Genomic DNA, 20,306 nt, shown 5'->3' with positions numbered 1-20,306 from the left:
TATTGGTCCTTCTTCTCACAGGACCAGGCTCCGATTGGCCGCCCGAGCCTGTGACGTCAGAGGCTGAGTTGCTATAAATAGTCCCGCACGGACGACGTCGCCACAAACTCATGCGCTTCCTGATTTAATGACGATATCTGCTTATTTTGACAACAATGGCAAACCCCAAAGTTTTCTTCGACATCACCATTGATGGCGCTAACGCAGGCAGGATCACCATGGAGGTCAAATGACACCTATTTGTGTTCATTTCCACTATTTAGTGTAAAGGCCTAATTTAAATGTTGAGAGACTTCATACGTTCGATTGAAATTCTTTTGTATTTGCTCATTTTGCAGCTTCGAGCAGACGTGGTGCCAAAGACTGCTGGTAGGTAAGCTTCCTTCCAGCTGACGACTAACCTTTTGTTTTCTTCCCCCGACGCACGCAAATAGGTCATGTTTTTAGGTGTGGCACCAGCTCTTACTCCTGAGGCTGAAAACTAATGTGAACAAAAGAGGATTTGACCTGCCAACTGCTTTAATGAAGACCCTCATTGATTGCACAGAGAACTTCCGGGCTCTTTGTACGGGAGAAAAAGGTTTTGGCTTCAAGAACTCCACGTTTCATCGCATCATTCCCAAGTTCATGTGTCAGGTATTTTCTTCTTTATTTACATTCAGCTGCTTACTAATTAATGACCTAAAATTCAGGCACTTTCTGATGTCAGCATGTAGCCACCATCTTGGTGCAGGGGAAACATATTTTATTAAATACTACTATGATGTACAAACCCCGTTTCCATATGAGTTGGGAAATGGTGTTAGATGTAAATATAAACGGAATACAATGATTTGCAAATCATTTTCAAGCCATATTCAGTTGAATATGCTACAAAGACAACATATTTCATGTTCAAACTGATAAACTTTTTTTTTTTTGTTGCAAATAATCATTAACTTTAGAATTTGATGGCAGCAACACGTGACAAAGAAGTTGGGGAAGGTGGCAATAAATACTGATAAAGTTGAGGAATGCTCATCAAACACTTATTTGGAACATCCCACAGGTGTGCAGGCAAATTGGGAACAGGTGGGTGCCATGATTGGGTGTAAAAGTAGATTCCATGAAATGCTCAGTCATTCACAAACAAGGACGGGGCGAGGGTCACCACTTTGTCAACAAATGCCTGAGCAAATTGTTGAACAGTTTAAGAACATTTCTCAACCAGCTATTGCAAGGAATTTAGGGATTTCACCATCTACGGGTTCAGAGAATCTGGAGAAATCACTGCACGTAAGCAGCTAAGCCTGTGACCTTCCATCACTCAGGCTGTACTGCATCAACAAGCGACATCAGTGTGTAAAGGATATCACCACATGGGCTCAGGAACACTTCAGAAACCCACTGTCAGTAACTAGAGTTGGTCGCTACATCTGTAAGTGCAAGTTAAAACTCTCCTATGCAAGGCGAAAACCGTTTTATCAACAACACCCAGAAACGCCGTCGGCTTCGCTGGGCCTGAGTTCATCTAAGATGGACTGATATAAAGTGGAAAAGTGTTCTGTGGTCTGACGAGTCCACATTTCAAATTGTTTTTGGAAACTGTGGACGTCGTGTCCTCCGGAAGAACCATCCGGATTGTTATAGGTGCAAAGTGGAAAAGGCAGCATGTGTGATGGTATGGGGGTGTATTAGTGCCCAAGACATGGGTAACTTACACATCTGTGAAGGCACCATTAATGCTGAAAGGTACATACAGCTTTTGGAGCAACATATGTTGCCATCCAAGCAACGTTACCATGGACGCCCCTGCTTATTTCAGCAAAACAATGCCAAGCCACGTGTTACATCACGTGGCTTCGTAGTAAAAGAGTGCGGGTACTAGACTGGCCTGCTTGTAGTCCAGACCTGTCTCCCATTGAAAATGTGTGGCACCTAAAATAGCAGAAGGGAGACCCCCGGACTGTTGAACAACTTAAGCTGTACATCAAGCAAGAATGGGAAATAATTCCACCTGAGAAGCTTAAAAAATGTGTCTCCTCAGTTACTGAGTGTTGTTAAAAGGAAAGGCCATGTAACACAGTGGTGAACATGCCCTTTCCCAACTACTTTGGCACGTGTTGCAGCCATGAAATTCTAAGTTAATTATTATTTGCAAAAAAAAATCAAGTTTATGAGTTTGAACGTCAAATATGTTGTCTTTTTAGTGCATTCAACTGAATATGGGTTGAAAAGGATTTGCAAATCATTGTATTCCGTTTATATTTACATCTAACACCATTTCCCAACTCATATGGAAACAGGGTTTGTATTATTGGGCCAAATATTTGAAGTACCACATTAGTTTCTGTACATCCAAATAGGGAACAGACGAGGGTTGAACAGAAAAGGTGAGGACTATGTTCCCATTTAAAAATAAATCCCCCTAAAAAAAACACCGTACTGGTTTTTTTTTACATTTCCTTGCTCTCTGCAGCAATCGTTTTTACTTTCTCTTCTCGCTCCAGGCAGAAAATGGGGATGACGCAACCAAACTTGATAGTTGCTACTGTTACGCAATTGGCTGTTTAGCGTGTCCCTTCTATTGCTCACTGATCACTTCCTGCTTTGCTGCTTTCCCAGGCAGCAAGTGCCTTTGTTCACGCAACCAACCATGCTTCATTCTTGCGGTAAATAAAATAAATGTATACATATGGAACGCATTTTTATTCATATCAATTGTTTCTATTGAGGTTTACATTGGTGTCGTTTTATTGGCCCAGCAGCAGGTGACGTTTTCCCCAATTGTAACTTCAGCAGATTATCTACACTGTAGTGAAGATTTACCATAAATATGCCAATAATTAGTCTGTAGTCAATCTATTTGTTCTCTATCCGCTTGTTGTGGGGCAGACTGGCTCGCACATGCACATGCATATTCCCATGTTGCCTTTTTGAACACAAAGTAGTGTATAGTTTTACATGATTTATGTCAGACGTGGGCAAATTAAGGCCCGGCGGCCTGTTAAGTTTTTCAATCTGTCCCGCCAGACATTCCTAAATCATTAGTTTTAGATCTTTAAGATGAAGTGTAGCTGCCATTATGATGTGCACTCATCTTTTCTAATGACCGGAAGTCTTCAACTGTACTAAGTCTTTACATGGTTGCAATCTGCACTTTTGCATGATGTACTAGTTACTATGGTAATCTTAATTAGTTACTATGGTCATTGAATTAGTTACTATGGTCATTGAATAAGTTACTATGGTCATCTAATTACTTACTATGGTAATCTTAATTAGTTACTATGGTCATTGAATTAGTTACTATGGTCATCTAATTAGTTACTATGGTAATCTGAATTAGTTACTATGGTCATTGAATTAGTTACTATGGTCATTGAATAAGTTACTATGGTCATCTAATTAGTTACTATGTTAATCTTAATTAGTTACTATGGTCATTGAATTAGTTACTATGGTCATTGAATAAGTTACTATGGCCATCTAATTAGTTACTATGCTAATCTTAATTAGTTACTATGGTCATTGAATTAGTTACTATGGTCATTGAATAAGTTACTATGGTCATCAAATTAGTTACTATGGTAATCTTAATTAGTTACTATGGTCATTGAATAAGTTACTATGGTCATTGAATTAGTTACTATGGTCATTGAATAAGTTACTATGGTCATCTAATTAGTTACTATGGTAATCTGAATAAGTTACTATGGTCATTGAATAAGTTACTATGGTAATCTGAATTAGTTACTATGGTCATCTAGTTACTATGGTAATCTTAATTAGTTACTATGGTCATAGAATTAGTTACTATGGTCATATAATTAGTTACTATGCTCATTGAATTAGTTACTATGGTAATCTTAATTAGTTACTATGGTCATTGAATTAGTTACTATGGTCATCTGAATTAGTTATTATGGTCATCGAATTAGTTACTATGGTCATATAATTAGTTACTATGGTCATCTAATTAGTTACTATGGTCATTGAATTAGTTACTATGGTCATCTGAATTAGTTACTATGGTCATTGAATTAGTTACTATGGTCATCTAATTAGTTACTATGGTCATTGAATAAGTTACTATGGTCATTGAATTAGTTACTATGGTCATTGAATAAGTTACTCTGGTCATTGAATTAGTTACTATGGTCATTGAATAAGTTACTATGGTCATCTAATTAGTTACTATGGTCATTGAATAAGTTACTATGGTCATTGAATTAGTTACTATGGTCATTGAATAAGTTACTATGGTCATCTAATTAGTTACTATGGTCATTGAATTAGTTACTATGGTCATCTGAATTAGTTACTATGGTCATTGAATTAGTTACTATGGTCATCTAATTAGTTACTATGGTCATTGAATAAGTTACTATGGTCATTGAATTAGTTACTATGGTCATTGAATAAGTTACTCTGGTCATTGAATTAGTTACTATGGTCATTGAATAAGTTACTATGGTCATCTAATTAGTTACTATGGTCATTGAATTAGTAGCTATGGTCATTGAATAAGTTACTATGGTCATCTAATTAGTTACTATGGTCATTGAATAAGTTACTATGGTCATCTAATTAGTTACTATGGTCATATAATTAGTTACTATGGTCATATAATTAGTTACTATGGTCATTGAATTAGTTACTATGGTAATCTTAATTAGTTACTATGGTCATTGAATTAGTTACTATGGTCATCTGAATTAGTTACTATGGTCATCGAATTAGTTACTATGGTCATATAATTAGTTACTATGGTCATTGAATTAGTTACTATGGTAATCTTAATTAGTTACTATGGTCATTGAATTAGTTACTATGGTCATCAAATTAGTTACTATGGTCATATAATTAGTTACTATGGTAATCTAATTAGTTACTATGGTCATTGAATTAGTTACTATGGTCATTGAATTAGTTACTATGGTCATCTAATTAGTTACTATGGTCATTGAATTAGTTACTATGGTAATCTTAATTAGTTACTATGGTCATTGAATTAGTTACCATGGTCATCTGAATTAGTTACTATGGTCATAATTAGTTACTATGGTCATTGAATTAGTTACTATGGTCATCTGAATTAGTTACTATGGTCATCTAATTAGTTACTATGGTCATTGAATTAGTTACTATGGTCATTGAATTAGTTACTATGGTAATCTTAATTAGTTACTATGGTCATCTAATTAGTTACCATGGTCATCTGAATTAGTTACTATGGTCATTGAATTAGTTACTATGGTAATCTTAATTAGTTACTATGGTCATTGAATTAGTTACTATGGTCATCTGAATTAGTTACTATGGTCATCGAATTAGTTACTATGGTCATTGAATTAGTTACTATGGTCATTGAATTAGTTACTATGGTAATCTTAATTAGTTACTACGGTCATTGAATTAGTTACTATGGTCATCAAATTAGTTACTATGGTCATATAATTAGTTACTATGGTAATCTAATTAGTTACTATGGTCATTGAATTAGTTACTATGGTCATCTGAATTAGTTACTATGGTCATCTAATTAGTTACTATGGTCATTGAATTAGTTACTATGGTCATTGAATTAGTTACTATGGTAATCTTAATTAGTTACTATGGTCATTGAATTAGTTACTATGGTCATCTAATTAGTTACCATGGTCATCTGAATTAGTTACTATGGTCATATAATTAGTTACTATGGTCATTGAATTAGTTACTATGGTCATCTGAATTAGTTACTATGGTCATCTAATTAGTTACTATGGTCATTGAATTAGTTACTATGGTCATTGAATTAGTTACTATGGTAATCTTAATTAGTTACTATGGTCATCTAATTAGTTACCATGGTCATCTGAATTAGTTACTATGGTCATATAATTAGTTACTATGGTCATCTAATTAGTTACTATGGTCATTGAATTAGTGACTATGGTCATCTAATTAGTTACTATGGTAATCTAAGTCACAGCAGCTCAGACGAGGTACCAAGCAGGGTGGGTGGGGAGCGTTTCCACAGAGTGTTTCCAGAGCGAGCCTGAAAATGCGGGTGTCAGAGATTTTTTAAACAAAGTTCTAAAGTTTAGTGATTTATCAGATTGTAGGTGGGATTTTTTTTTTACCCTTCGCGTTCATATTTCGCTGTTTGTTGCGTTTCGCTTGATTGTAAAAGATGTGGATGGAGAGGGGGTGTGACGTTCATATGTTGTCAATATTCAGTGTTTTATCCTTCGTAGTTAATATTGTAAATCCCACATTCTTTATTTTCATGTACATTCTAGGTGTCCCATTTAGTAAAAAAAAAAGTAAAATTCCATTCCGTTTTTTAAGGCGGTTGTCATAATGCTTTTAGCATTCAGACATTCTTGTGAGGTTTTGTATAAGTGTTCCTAAAAATAGATATACTGGCCCCCAGACACATTTTTTTCCTCTAAATTTGTCCCCCCGAGTCAAAATACTTGCCCAGGCCTGGGTTAGGAGCTCTGTCGTGGACAGTGTTGGGACTAACGCGTTACAAAGGAACGCGTTACTGTAACGCCGTTATTTTCGGCGGTAACTAGTGATCTAACGCATTATTTTTTATATTCAGTAACTCAGTTACCGTTACTACATGATGCGTTACTGTGTTATTTTACGTTATTTTTGTACAGCCCTTTGAGACACTTGTGATGTAGGGCTATATAAATAAACATTGATTGATTGATTGATTGATTGATTGATGTAGTATCGGCTAGAAACAGAAGATCTGAGTGTGTTTTATTGGAGCGCTGCGGTGTCGTTCTTCTGCGTCACAAGGAAAATAAATATTTTAAAGACTTGGTCATCACTTGTTTGAATAAATTCATTAATTTTTTTTACTTTGCTTCTTATAACTTTCAGAAAGACAATTTTAGAGAAAAAATACAACCTTAAAAATGATTTTAGGATTTTTAAACACATATACCTTTTAAATTCTTTCCTCTTCTTTCCTGACAATTTAAATCAATGTTCAAGTAAATTTATTGTTTTTATTGTAAAGAATAATCAATAAATTTTAATTGAATTCTTCATTTTAGCTTCTGTTTTTTCGAAGAAGAATATTTGTGAAATATTTCTTCAAACTTATGATTAAAATTCAAAAAAATTATTCTGGCAAATCTAGAAAATCTGTAGAATCAAATTTAAATCTTATTTCAAAGTCTTTTGAATTTATTTTAAAATTTTTGTTCTGGAAAATCTAGAAGAAATAATGATTTGTCTTTGTTAGAAATATAGCTTGGTCCAATTTGTTATATATTCTAACAAAGTGCAGATTGGATTTTAACCTATTTAAAACATGTCATCAAAATCCTAAAATTAATCTTAATCAGGAAAAATGACTAATGATGTTCCATAAATTCTTTTTTTAATTTTTTCAAAAAGATTCGAATTAGCTAGTGTTTCTCTCCTTTTTTTCGGTTGAAGTTTGAATTTTAAAGAGTCGAAATTGAAGATAAACTATGTTTCAAAATTTAATTGTCATTTTTTTTCGTGTTTTCTTCTCTTTTAAACCGTTCAATTAAGTGTAAAATATCATTAATTATTAATAATAACATAGAGTTAAAGGTAAATTGAGCAAATTGGCTATTTCTGGCAATTTATTTAAGTGTGTATCAAACTGGTAGCCCTTCGCATTAATCACTACCCAAGAAGTAGCTCTTGCTTTCAAAAAGGTTGGTGACCCCTGCTCCAGTGCAATAACAGTACTGAAATGAAGGCTAAAAGGGAATTAATGGGAGCCTTAAAAAAAAAGAAGTAACTAATAGTTACTTTTCACAGTAACGCATTACTTTTTGGTGTAAGTACTGTAACTGAGTTACTTTTTAAATATAGTAACTGTAACTAGTTACTGGTTTTCAGTAACTAACCCAACACTGGTGGTGGAAACAGTTAAGATCGTACAACATACGTTAATATCATAATAACATACATCCATAAACGTGGACGCATGTGAAAAAGTGCAAAATATTTATCTCTACAGTAATCTATTTATTTATTTATTTTATATATATATATATATATTATTTATATATATTTATTTATTTATATATGCACCTTATTGCTTTTTTTATCCTGCACTACCATGAGCTTATGGGCGAGGGCGGACCTACGTCACTTCCGCCTACCAATCCCCTAGCAGCCGGTCGCCATATTGAATTCGTTGAAAACAAACCAGCTCACAGCGAACACAGCATTGACAGAAAAAGCATTTAACGAGGTTTCACTGCATTTTAAACTGTTCTAAATGGCGTATGATTATGTAAATAGTCTTTCCACTGAGGCTAGGTTAAGATACGAGTTAAAATGTTCTGTAGTTGGATTAAACGACTGCCCTTACCGCCTTCCAGCAGATGCGTAGACTGATAATCCTACACAATTGCCGGACATGGAATTTGGAAATCTATGTGTCTACCTCACAAGCGCACCAGGTATATTATTTCATATCTATAGAAAGCCGATTCAAATTTAAACGAAACCGGTTTTCGAAAATAGCCTATACAGGCTATAGACTGCATGTTATTTTTGTACAACAACTTCAGCTGTCGAACGTTATAAGGTACAAATTCAACAAGTACAACATTAGCACGGACGGTATAGCCAAGTTGTGGTTAAGAAGGTGGATTTTTGTTCCTTATATTTACCAGAAACGACGTGATCCGGTGGGGGACTCCAGTGAGAACCTTCCTCGTTTTCCCGGTGTAAAGCTGCGAGCCATTTGTCTCCTCTCTGTGGGCTTTTATCACGCTTTGGCAGAACAAAATACAACCTTTGTTTTCCCTGTTTCCAGTTGTGGTTAGCACAACCAAAAACAACACCGTTTTTCGGCATTTTGGAGGCGGAATGACGGGTTTAACCAGCGTAGGTCGACAGGTTAAAGAGTAATGGCGACGGTTTGTTTTCAACGCCAGTCTGGTTGTTATGGCTCGAAGAACCCGTATGTAGCTCAGTTGCCCGGATGTCGGCCCTGCCCCATGTAACGAAATTTCGTTCTTATCTGTGCTGTAAGGTTCAAATTTGAATGACAATAAAAAGGAAGTCTAAGTCTAATACTCGTTTTAAGTGTTTGTGTAAATATGTGGATTATTTCTACTCAAACGTTTAAGCGGAATATGTGTATCTCCGTGTGACGTTAACGGTTAGCCTAGCATGCTAACGGGAAGCAGGAAGTGAATTCACCTGTGGTCGCAGGGCGGAGATTTCACCAACCACAACGGGACAGGAGGAAAGTCCATCTACGGAGAGAAGTTCGCCGACGAGAACTTCCAGCTGAAGCACGGCGGCGTGGGGACGCTGTCTATGGCCAACGCCGGGCCCAACACCAACGGCTCGCAGTTCTTCATGTGCACGGCGGCCACTGACTGGTGAGGCCGCCACTAGCAATGTCGTCTTTTTCATTTTTCAGCGCCGCGTGACGTCATGTGCTTCGTGCGCAGGCTCAACGGGAAGCACGTGGTGTTCGGGAGCGTGGTGGACGGCGTGGACGTGCTGAAGAACGTCGAGAAGCAGGGAACCAAGAGTGGAACCCCTAAAGCCAAGGTGGTCATCGCCGACTGCGGGGAACTCAAGTAGAACCTTCCCGCCACAAATCTCCCCCCTTGCACGTACAGTCAGAGGCACTTCTTCACCTCACCACTAGAGGTCGCTGTTACACACCCCTCTTCCTTGTCTGGATGCTGTAGAACTTTGTGTTCTAACACGGTGGTTCTTAACCTTGTTGGAGGTACACTTTCACCCAACCCTTCTTTAGTGGAAAATAAAATGGTGGTTTTTTTTCAAATTCAAGACAAAGTTATATGTTTTTGGTAACACTTTAGTATGGGGAACATATTCTAAGTAAAAAAGACTTAATTTAGAGTTTTTTGGACACTAGAGGAACATATTCTAAGTAACAAAGACTTAATTTAGAGTTATTTGGACACTAGGGGAACATATTCTAAGTAAAAAAGACTTAATTTAGAGTTATTTGGACACTAGGGGAACATATTCTAAGTAACAAAGACTTAATTCAGAGTTATTTGGTCACTAGGGGAACATATTCTAAGTAACAAAGACTTAATTTAGAGTTATTTGGACACTAGGGGAACATATTCTAAGTAAAAAAGACTTAATTTAGAGTTATTTGGACACTAGGGGAACATATTCTAAGTAACAAAGACTTAATTTAGTTATTTGGACACTAGGGGAACATATTCTAAGTAACAAAGACTTCATTTAGTTTTTTGGACACTAGGGGAACATATTCTAAGTACAAAGACTTAATTTAGAGTTATTTGGACACTAGGGGAACATATTCTAAGTACAAAGACTTAATTTAGAGTTATTTGGACACTAAAGGAACATATTCTAAGTAACAGACTTCATTTAGAGTTTTTTGGAATCTAGGGGAACATATTCTGAATAAAAAAGACTTAATTTAGAGTTTTTTCGACACTAGAGGAACATATTCTAAGTAACAAAGACTTCATTTAGAGTTTTTTCGACACTAGAGGAACATATTCTAAGTAACAAAGACTTAATTTAGAGTTTTTTGGACACTAGGGGAACATATTCTAAGTAACAAAGACTCAATTTAGAGTTTTTTGGACACTAGGGGAACATATAAGTAACAAAGACTTAATTTAGAGTTATTTGGACACTAGGGGAACATATTCTAAGTAACAAAGACTTAATTTAGATTTTTTTGGACACTGAGGGAACATATTATAAGTAACAAAGACTTAATTTAGAGTTTATTGGACACAAGGGGAACATATTCTAAGTAACAAAGACTTAATTTAGAGTTTTTTGGACACTAGGGGAACATATTCTAAGTAAAAGACTCAATTTAGAGTTTTTTGGACACTAGGGGAACATATTCTAAGTACAAAGACTTAATTTAGAGTTTTTTGGACACTAGGGGAACATATAAGTAACAAAGACTTAATTTAGAGTTATTTGGACACTAGGGGAACATATTCTAAGTAACAAAGACTTAATTTAGAGTTTTTTGGACACTGAGGGAACATATTCTAAGTAACAAAGACTTAATTTAGAGTTTATTGGACACAAGGGGAACATATTCTAAGTAACAAAGACTTAATTTAGAGTTATTTGGACACTAGGGGAACATATAAGTAACAAAGACTTAGTTTAGAGTTATTTGGACACTAGAGGAACATATTCTAAGTAACAAAGACTTAATTTAGAGTTATTTGGACACTAGGGGAACATATTCTAAGTAACAAATACTTAATTTAGAGTTTTTTGGACACTAGGGGAACATATTCTAAGTAACAAAGACTTAATTCAGAGTTATTTGGTCACTAGGGGAACATATTCTAAGTAACAAAGATTTAATTTAGAGTTTTTTGGACACTAGGGGAACATATTCTAAGTAACAAATACTTAATTTAGAGTTTTTTGGACACTAGGGGAACATATTCTAAGTAACAAATACTTAATTTAGAGTTTTTTGGACACTAGGGGAACATATAAGTAAAAAAGACTTAATTTAGAGTTTTTTTGGACACTAGGGGAACATATTCTAAGTAACAAAGACTTAATTTAGAGTTTTTTGGACAATAGGGGAACATATTCTAAGTAACAAAGACTTAATTTAGAGTTATTTGGTTAGGGTTAGGGTCAGGGTTAGAGGGTTAGGGTTATAATGAGGCCATGCTGAATAAGGCATTAATAAGTACTTAATAATGACTAGTTAATATGTTACTAATTTGCATGTTAATAAGCAACTAATTAATGGTGAATATGTTCCCCATACTAAAGTGTTACCATGTTTTTTTAGTGGTGCACTTGATGAAGCGTGCATGAACATCACCTTGTTCAAACAACAAAACCAACACAGTGCATAAACTCACAACAAACTACACACCTGCAAATCAGTGTGACTTCTGCTGTATCCGTAATACGCCGATAGGGAGAAGTTTGTACTTACACGATGAGTCGGGTGTGTCTCGACCTCCGCCCAACTCAGGTTAAGAACCACTGTTCTAACAAGAGCTCTTTCCAACTGTATTTGTGATTAAGAACATTTATTAAAATCAAGCAGTTATACAAAGTATTCACAATAAAAACACAAGGCTTCAATGTCTCAAGTTGGAAATCATTTCTAAGAAATAAAAAAATGACTTATTAATCCAACCAATCACAGCACAAAACCACAAACATTCTTTTACAGCACAGAACCGCCAACACATGTTTATATTTACCAGTAAAAGTGTGGACTTCATAGAAATATGCTATAAAATGTGCCAGTATCGTATGAATAGATACGTCACACGTTGGTCCCCGAGTGGCCAGCTAACAAAAACACTTGTTTGGCAACAATGCAAGCTAACATTCCGTGTTAGCTTTTAGCATTCATGTCGTCATCAAACTGACGACCGTGTTGGCTCATTTGCCAATTTAGGACGCAGAGCTGAGTTAATGCTCAATTCCACCGCTAGCTAGCTCCGTGAATTGATGAACGTGGACCCCGACTTAAACTTATTGGGGTGTTACCATTTAGTGGTCAATTGTACGGAATATGTACTGTACTCTGCAATCTACTGATAAAAGTCTCAATCAATCAATTCTCGAGTGAATGAACTATAAACGCCAATGTTACAAACTCAGCTTGTTCTTTGAATCCTGGCTAAGAAAAGTAGCTTCCATGTTGCCGTGCACTCGCACAGAACAAGTCCTAAAAAGGTGTCAATAAAACGATGCCGGAGGTACTTTGAATATTAAACAGCAGTTTTGGATGTTATTTGTTAGCATTAGCAGTTAGCCCTGACTGAACTCTGCAGTCTGTCGTCATCCAGGCAGTTAGTAGCTGATAGAGATGGCACCTTGGATGTTTCCAGACTTTCTGTCAACTGAATGTTGAATAAACCTCAAGTGGTTCCGGTTCCGGTTCCGTCGTGACTCAGCTTTGAGGTGCAGCCCTGCGACTCTCCCTCAGGATGCCATCCAGGCCATTGAGCTGGCGTAGGAAGCCCCGGTTGGGGGTGACGCCACGGTGGTCCTTCACCGTCTTGATGGCCTCCACCAGCGTCAGGTTCTGTCGGATCATCAAGTAGGCCAGAACCAGCGTGGCAGAGCGGCTCACTCCCACTGTGCAGTGGACCAGAACCTTGCCTGCAAGCAAACAAAACACATTAGTAATCGGACACTAGTGGACTACTTCCTGCGGCTACTTAAGTCCATGATGGAAACAGCAGGTTTCACATCCATGTTAGGTGTACGTAAGGCTCATGTTAGGAAGGAACTTTTCTGTGTCGCCTTTTTCATGAATTATGTTGCCATGGTTACACGGAACGATACCAAAATAATAAGATGGTGGAATAAGACAAAATAATAAGTATGAGGAATAATGAGATGCCAGTATAAAATAAAAAAATTAAGTAAGTATGAGAAATAAGATCAAATAATACGTATGATGAAAAATAAGATGGCGGAATTAAATAAAACTAACTATAAGGAATAATTAGATGGTTTGAGAAATAATAAGATAAAATAAAAAATAAGTATGAAGAAAAATAAAAAGGGCAGAATTAAATAAAAAATAATGAATAAGAATAAAAAATAATAAGATGGTAGAATAAGATAAAATAGCAGCTGAGATAAGCTCCAGCAACCCAAAAGGGACAAGCGGTAGGAAATGGATGGATGGAAGGTATGAGGTATAATAAGTATAGGAAATAAGATGGTGGAATAAGATAAAAATAATAAACGTATAAGGAATAATAAGAGGGTTAAATAAGTTGAAATAATAAATAAGTTTGAGGAATAATATAAAATAATAGATAAGGAGGAGGACTAATAAGACGGTGGAAAAAGATATAACAAGAAATAAGTATGAAGAATAATGAGTTGGTGGAATAAGATGAAATAATAAATAAGTATGAGGAATAATAAGACGGCCGAATAGGTTAGTATGAGGATTTATAACATAAAATAATAAGTATGAGGAATAATAAGATGGGGAATTAGTTAACATAATAAACCAGTATGAGGACTGATAAGATGGTGGAATAATGTAAAGTATAAGGAATTATAGGATGGCAGAATAAGTTCAAATAATAAGTATGAGAAATAATATATAAGTATGAGGAATAATAAGATGGGGGAATTAGATCAAATAATAAGTATGAGGAATAATAAGATGCCAGTATAAGATACACAATTAAGTAAGTATGAGAAATAAGTATGATGAAAAATAGGATGGCGGAATTAAATAGAACAATAACTATAAAGAATAATTAGATGGTGCAATAAGTTTAAAAATAAGTATGAGGAATAATAAGATGGTGGAATAAGATAAAATAGGTATGAGGTATAATAAGATGGTGAAAAACAATAATAGTATAATAAATAAGATGGTGGAATAAGATAAAATAGGTATGAGGTATAATAAGATGGTGGAAAACAATAATAGTGTAAGTATAAGAAATAAGATGGTGGAATAAGATAAAATAGGTATGAGGTATCATAAGATGGTGAAAAACAATAATAGTATAATAAATAAGATGGTGGAATAAGATAAAAATAATGAAAACGTATAAGGAATAATAAGAGGGTTAAATAAGTTAAAATGATAAATAAGTTTGAGGAATAATGGAATAAGATCCAATAATAGATAAGGAGGAGGACTAATAAGACGGTGGAAAAAGATATAACAAGAAATAAGTATGAAGAATAATGAGTTGGTGGAATAAGATGAAATAATAAATAAGTATGAGGAATAATAAGATGGCAGAATATGTTAGTATGAGGGTTTATAACATAAAATAATAAATAAGTATGAGGAATAATCCGATTGGTACCGGGCCGCAGAAGAAATTTTAAAAATAATAACTTTTTTTTTTTTTAAATTAAATCAACATAAAAAACACAATATATACATTATATCAATATAGATCAATACAGTCTGCAGTGGTCATGTAGACAGGAAGTGGTCATGTAGACAGGAAGTGGTCATGTAGACAGGAAGTGGTCATGTAGACAGGAAGTGGGTTTTTGTCTTTTGAAGTTTAAACAGCCTTAAAAAGCATTTCAAGATAAACTTGACTTTCCTGAACTGTCAGTCATGACTTTGTCTGACACACACACACACACACACATACACACACACACACACACACACACACACATACACACACACACACACACACACGCACGCACGCACACACGCACACACACACACGCACACACACTCACCTCCCCGGGTTAGAGCTTTGTGTATGAACTCAGAGGCAGGATAGAAGTTGACGCTCATGTCGAAGGCGGGTGAGTCGTGAGCCTCGATGCCGTAGTACACCACGTGCATACCCTGGTAGTACTCTGCACCACCTCGCCATTTACTCTGTGCACAGTTGAGGATGTGAGTGATGCCCAGCCTGGACAACTCACGGCGGTCTGACGCAATGTCTCTACGATATAAATACATCGATGACATCATTACAGCCATAATTAAAGTACTGACACTGATTAGACACCTCATTATTAGTCAGAGTCAGACGTCTTCTCGTTACAACTTGACTCATCAGACATTTCATCGTCCCAACATCTTTGTATCCACAGATGTTGGGGACACTAAGATGTTAGGATGTCTCACTCTGACATGTGGACACTATGATGTTAGGATGTCTCACTCTGACATATGGACACTATAAGATGTTAGGATGTCTCACTCTGACATGTGGACACTAAGATGTTAGGATGTCTCACTCTGACATGTGGACACTATAAGATGTTAGGATGTCTCACTCTGACATGTGGACACTAAGATGTTAGGATGTCTCACTCTGACATGTGGACACTAAGATGTTAGGATGTCTCACTCTGACATGTGGACACTAAGATGTTAGGATGTCTCACTCTGACATGTGGACACTAAGATGTTAGGATGTCTCACTCTGACATATGGACACTATAAGATGTTAGGATGTCTCACTCTGACATGTGGACACTAAGATGTTAGGATGTCTCACTCTGACATGTGGACACTAAGATGTTAGGATGTCTCACTCTGACATGTGAACACTAAGATGTTAGGATGTCTCACTCTGACATGTGGACACTAAGATGTTAGGATGTCTCACTCTGACATGTGGACACTATAAGATGTTAGGATGTCTCACTCTGACATGTGGACACTAAGATGTTAGGATGTCTCACTCTGACATGTGGACACTAAGATGTTAGGATGTCTCACTCTGACATGTGGACACTAAGATGTTAGGATGTCTCACTCTGACATGTGGACACTAAGATGTTAGGATGTCTCACTCTGACATATGGACACTATAAGATGTTAGGATGTCTCACTCTGACATGTGGACACTAAGATGTTAGGATGTCTCACTCTGACATGTGGACACTAAGATGTTAGGATGTCTCACTCTGACGTGTGGACACTAAGATGTTAGGATGTCTCACTCTGACATGTGGACACTAAGATGTTAGGATGTCTCACTCTGACATGTGGACACTAAGATGTTAGGATGTCTCACTCTGACATGTGGACACTAAGATGTTAGGATGTCTCACTCTGACATGTGGACACTAAGATGTCTCACTCTGACATGTGGACACTAAGATGTTAGGATGTCTCACTCTGACATGTGGACACTAAGATGTTAGGATGTCTCACTCTGACATGTGGACACTAAGATGTCTCACTCTGACATGTGGACACTAAGATGTTAGGATGTCTCACTCTGACATGTGGACACTAAGATGTTAGGATGTCTCACTCTGACGTGTGGACACTAAGATGTTAGGATGTCTCACTCTGACATGTGGACACTAAGATGTTAGGATGTCTCACTCTGACATGTGGACACTAAGATGTTAGGATGTCTCACTCTGACATGTGGACACTAAGATGTTAGGATGTCTCACTCTGACATGTGGACACTAAGATGTTAGGATGTCTCACTCTGACATGTGGACACTAAGATGTTAGGATGTCTCACTCTGACATGTGGACACTAAGATGTTAGGATGTCTCACTCTGACATGTGGACACTAAGATGTTAGGATGTCTCACTCTGACATGTGGACACTAAGATGTTAGGATGTCTCACTCTGACATGTGGACACTAAGATGTTAGGATGTCTCACTCTGACATGTGAACACTAAGATGTTAGGATGTCTCACTCTGACATGTGGACACTAAGATGTTAGGATGTCTCACTCTGACATGTGGACACATCTTGTTATCCACACGGTCCAGTGAGACACGTCAACTGCTTGGACATCAGAGTGAGACTTCAGCTGTGTGCAACAATCTGCGAGTGTGATGCAGTTCGGTTTCAACTCACTGGTCTCCCACATAAAGTCCAGGCCAGACTTCATCGGCGTGGTTGCAGGCCGTCTTGCCGCTACAAAGAAGTCTCTCCAACTCGGACACGGTCAAGGTGGGAGAGATGCGCTCCGAGTCTTTGCGACTCGGAGACCTGGAGCTGCTCCGGGACCGGGAGAACCGGGACATGAACGCCATTTGGACTGAAACACACGCATCACCAAACCCATCATCACAACATTAATAATAACTAGAAAATTCCCGCGGAACTTTTGACGGGCCTGCTATCTGTGTCCTGGACCTCCGGGCGGGGGTCGTCGGAAGCTGCCCTACTTTGAAGATGGTACAGAGTCTCTGAATCCCTGAGGTGTAACTGTACAACATGAGCCACAGAGCTAGCCTAAAACAGTAGCATGTTTACATAAAAATGCTAACACTTAGCATTTGTGCTAACGATAGCATGACAACAGTCAGCATGTTTCATATAATAAGTTATATGAAAAAAAAAGTAATATTAGATGGAAAAAGTTAGCAAGCTTAAGTTAGCTTGCTAGCATGCTATCGTAAGCATGCTAACAGTTAACAAGTGTCACTTATTAAGTTATATGACTCTGGGCTAAATGGTTGCAACATTAGCTCAAAAAGTACAATTAGTAAAAAAAAAAAAAGTTAGCACTTTAATGTTAGCATGCTAACATTAGCATGCTAGCAGTTAACAAGTGTCACATACCTAGTTATATGACTCTGGGCTAAATGGTTGCAAAACTAGCTCAAAAAGTTAGCATGCTTAATGTTTTTAATGATAATGTCAATGAGGGATTTTTAATCACTGCTATGTTGAAATTGTAACTAATATTGATACTGTTGTTGATAATATTCATTTTTGTTTCACTACTTTTGGATTGTTTTGTGTCATGTTTGGGTGTCCTCAATTGCTCTCAATTGTTTATGGCTATTCTGAATGTTGCTGGGTCGGGTTTGGTTTAGGAATTGGATTGCATTGTTATGGTATTGCTGTGTATTGTTTTGTTGGATTGATTAATAAATTAATTTGTAAAAAAATTTAAAAAAAAGTTAGCATGCTAATGTTAGCATGTAAGCAAGCTAACATGAGCATTATAATAGTTAGCTTGTGTCACATACCTAGTTATATGACTCTAAGGTGTATGGCTGGGGAATCCGAGAAAAAAAAAAAAAGAGTACAAGTAGTAAAAAAAAAGTTAGCACTTTAATGTTGGCATGCTAACATTAGCATGCTAGCAGTTAACAAGTGTCACATACCTAGTTATATGACTCTGGGCTAAATGGTTGCAAAACTAGCTCAAAACGTTAGCATGCTTAATGTTTTTAATGATAATGTCAATGAGGGATTTTTAATCACTGCTATGTTGAAATTGTAACTAATATTGATACTGTTGTTGATAATATTCATTTTTGTTTCACTACTTTTGGATTGTTTCGTGTCATGTTTGGGTGTCCTCAATTGCTCTCAATTGTTTATGGCTATTCTGAATTTTGCTGGGTCGGGTTTGGTTTTGGAATTGGATTGCATTGTTACGGTATTGCTGTGCATTGTTTTGTTGGATTGATTAATAAATTAATTTGTAAAAAAATTTAAAAAAAAGTTAGCATGCTAATGTTAGCATGTAAGCAAGCTAACATGAGCATTATAATAGTTAGCTTGTGTCACATACCTAGTTATATGACTCTAAGGTGTATGGCTGGGGAATCCGATAAAAAAATAAAAAAAGACTAATTAGTAAATAAAAGTTAGCACTTTAATGTTAGCATGCTAGCAGTTAACAAGTGTCACATACCTAGTTATATGACTCTAAGGTGTATGGCTGGGGAATCCGAAAAAAACCCCCAAAAAAACTAATTAGTAAATAAAAGTTAGCACTTTAATGTTAGCATGCTAACATTAACATGCTAGCAGTTAACACGTGTCACATACCTAGTTATATGACTCTGGGCTAAACGGTTGCAAAACTAGCTCAAAAAGTTAGCATGCTAATGTTAGCAAGCTAAAAAGCTAATGTGAGCATGATAATAGTTAGCTTGTGTCACATACCTAGTTATATGACTCTAAGGTGTATGGCTGGGGAATCAGAAAAAAAAAAAAAAGAAAAAAAAAAAAAGAGTACAATTAGTAAAAAAAAAAGTTAGCATTTTAATATTAGCATGCTAACATTAGCATATTAACAAGTGTCACATACCTAGTTATATGACTCTAAGGTAAACGGTTGCAAAATTAGGCCAAAAAGCTAGCACTTTAATGTTAGCATGCTAACGCTAACATGCATACAGTTAGCGGCATTAGAGAAAAAAAGGGTAAAAATTGAAAAAAATAAAATAAAGTTAGCACTTTGTTAGCGTGCAAGCATGCTAACATTAGCACACTAACAGTTAATAGCCGTCACAGGAATAATAATATTAAAAGTTGAAGTATGAGCAATAATAATAATAATAATAATAATTAGAGATGTCCGATAACATCGTCCGGCTGATATTATAGGCCGATAAATGCTTTAAAAATGTAATATCGTAAAATATCGGTATCGGTTTTATTATTATCGGTATCATTTTTTTATTTTTTTTTATTAAATCAACATAAAAACACAAGATACACTTACAATTAGTGCACCAACCCAAAAAACCTCCCTCCCCCATTCACACTCATTCACACAAAAGGGTTGTTTCTTTCTGTTATTAATATTCTGCTTCCTACATTATATATCAATATATATCAATACAGTCTGCAAGGGATACAGTTATTAATATTAACAATATATCAATACAGTCTGCAAGGGACACAGTTATTAATATTAACAATATATCAATACAGTCTGCAAGGGACACAGTTATTAATATTAACAATATATCCATACAGTCTGCAAGGGATACAGTCCGTAAGCACACATGATTGTGCGTGCTGCTGCTCCACTAATAGTACTAACCTTTAACACTTCATTTGACTCATTTTCATTCATTACTAGTTTCTATGTAACTGTTTTT

The 20,306-nt window shown here is 36.2% G+C and overlaps 2 protein-coding genes across 4 annotated transcripts in view; one reads left to right on the top strand and one right to left on the bottom strand.

Annotated features, from left to right (window-relative positions):
- Positions 1-76: 76 nt before the first annotated feature.
- LOC133638320 (peptidyl-prolyl cis-trans isomerase-like) lies at positions 77-12,091 on the top strand. Of its 2 annotated transcripts, none has more exons than XM_062030814.1 (5): positions 77-224; positions 339-369; positions 548-636; positions 9,193-9,365; positions 9,438-12,091. In XM_062030814.1, exons 1-5 carry the CDS (start codon positions 156-158, stop codon positions 9,571-9,573), a joined length of 498 nt encoding a protein of 165 aa, XP_061886798.1. In that variant the 5' UTR covers positions 77-155; the 3' UTR covers positions 9,574-12,091. The 2 variants fall into 2 exon arrangements, with proteins under 2 accessions (XP_061886798.1, XP_061886799.1); XM_062030815.1 differs by having other exon boundaries at positions 79-224; positions 339-373.
- Positions 12,025-20,306, bottom strand: part of LOC133638319 (dual specificity protein phosphatase 26-like) — a 17,684-nt gene continuing 9,402 nt past the window's right edge. For both annotated transcript variants that reach the window (XM_062030813.1, XM_062030812.1), the window contains 3 exons: positions 17,311-17,494; positions 15,202-15,413; positions 12,025-13,119 (listed from right to left, as the gene is read on the bottom strand). In XM_062030813.1, coding sequence (XP_061886797.1) covers positions 12,908-13,119; positions 15,202-15,413; positions 17,311-17,489 — 603 coding nt within the window. In that variant the 5' untranslated portion in view covers positions 17,490-17,494 and the 3' untranslated portion in view covers positions 12,025-12,907. The remainder of the gene's footprint in view (positions 13,120-15,201; positions 15,414-17,310; positions 17,495-20,306) is intronic.

This window comes from Entelurus aequoreus, linkage group LG21 (genome assembly GCF_033978785.1).
Source record: "Entelurus aequoreus isolate RoL-2023_Sb linkage group LG21, RoL_Eaeq_v1.1, whole genome shotgun sequence".
NCBI classification, from domain to species: Eukaryota; Metazoa; Chordata; class Actinopteri; order Syngnathiformes; family Syngnathidae; genus Entelurus; species Entelurus aequoreus.
This window is presented reverse-complemented; position numbering and strand designations above follow the sequence as displayed.

Bases quoted from the DNA above. Each gene is read 5' to 3' on its own strand.
- LOC133638320 (XM_062030814.1), top strand. From the start codon at position 156: ATGGCAAACCCCAAAGTTTTCTTCGACATCACCATTGATGGCGCTAAC. The intron at 225-338 runs GTCAAATGACAC...CTCATTTTGCAG, and splicing joins CAGGCAGGATCACCATGGAG to CTTCGAGCAGACGTGGTGCC. The intron at 637-9,192 runs GTATTTTCTTCT...CTGTGGTCGCAG, and splicing joins TTCCCAAGTTCATGTGTCAG to GGCGGAGATTTCACCAACCA.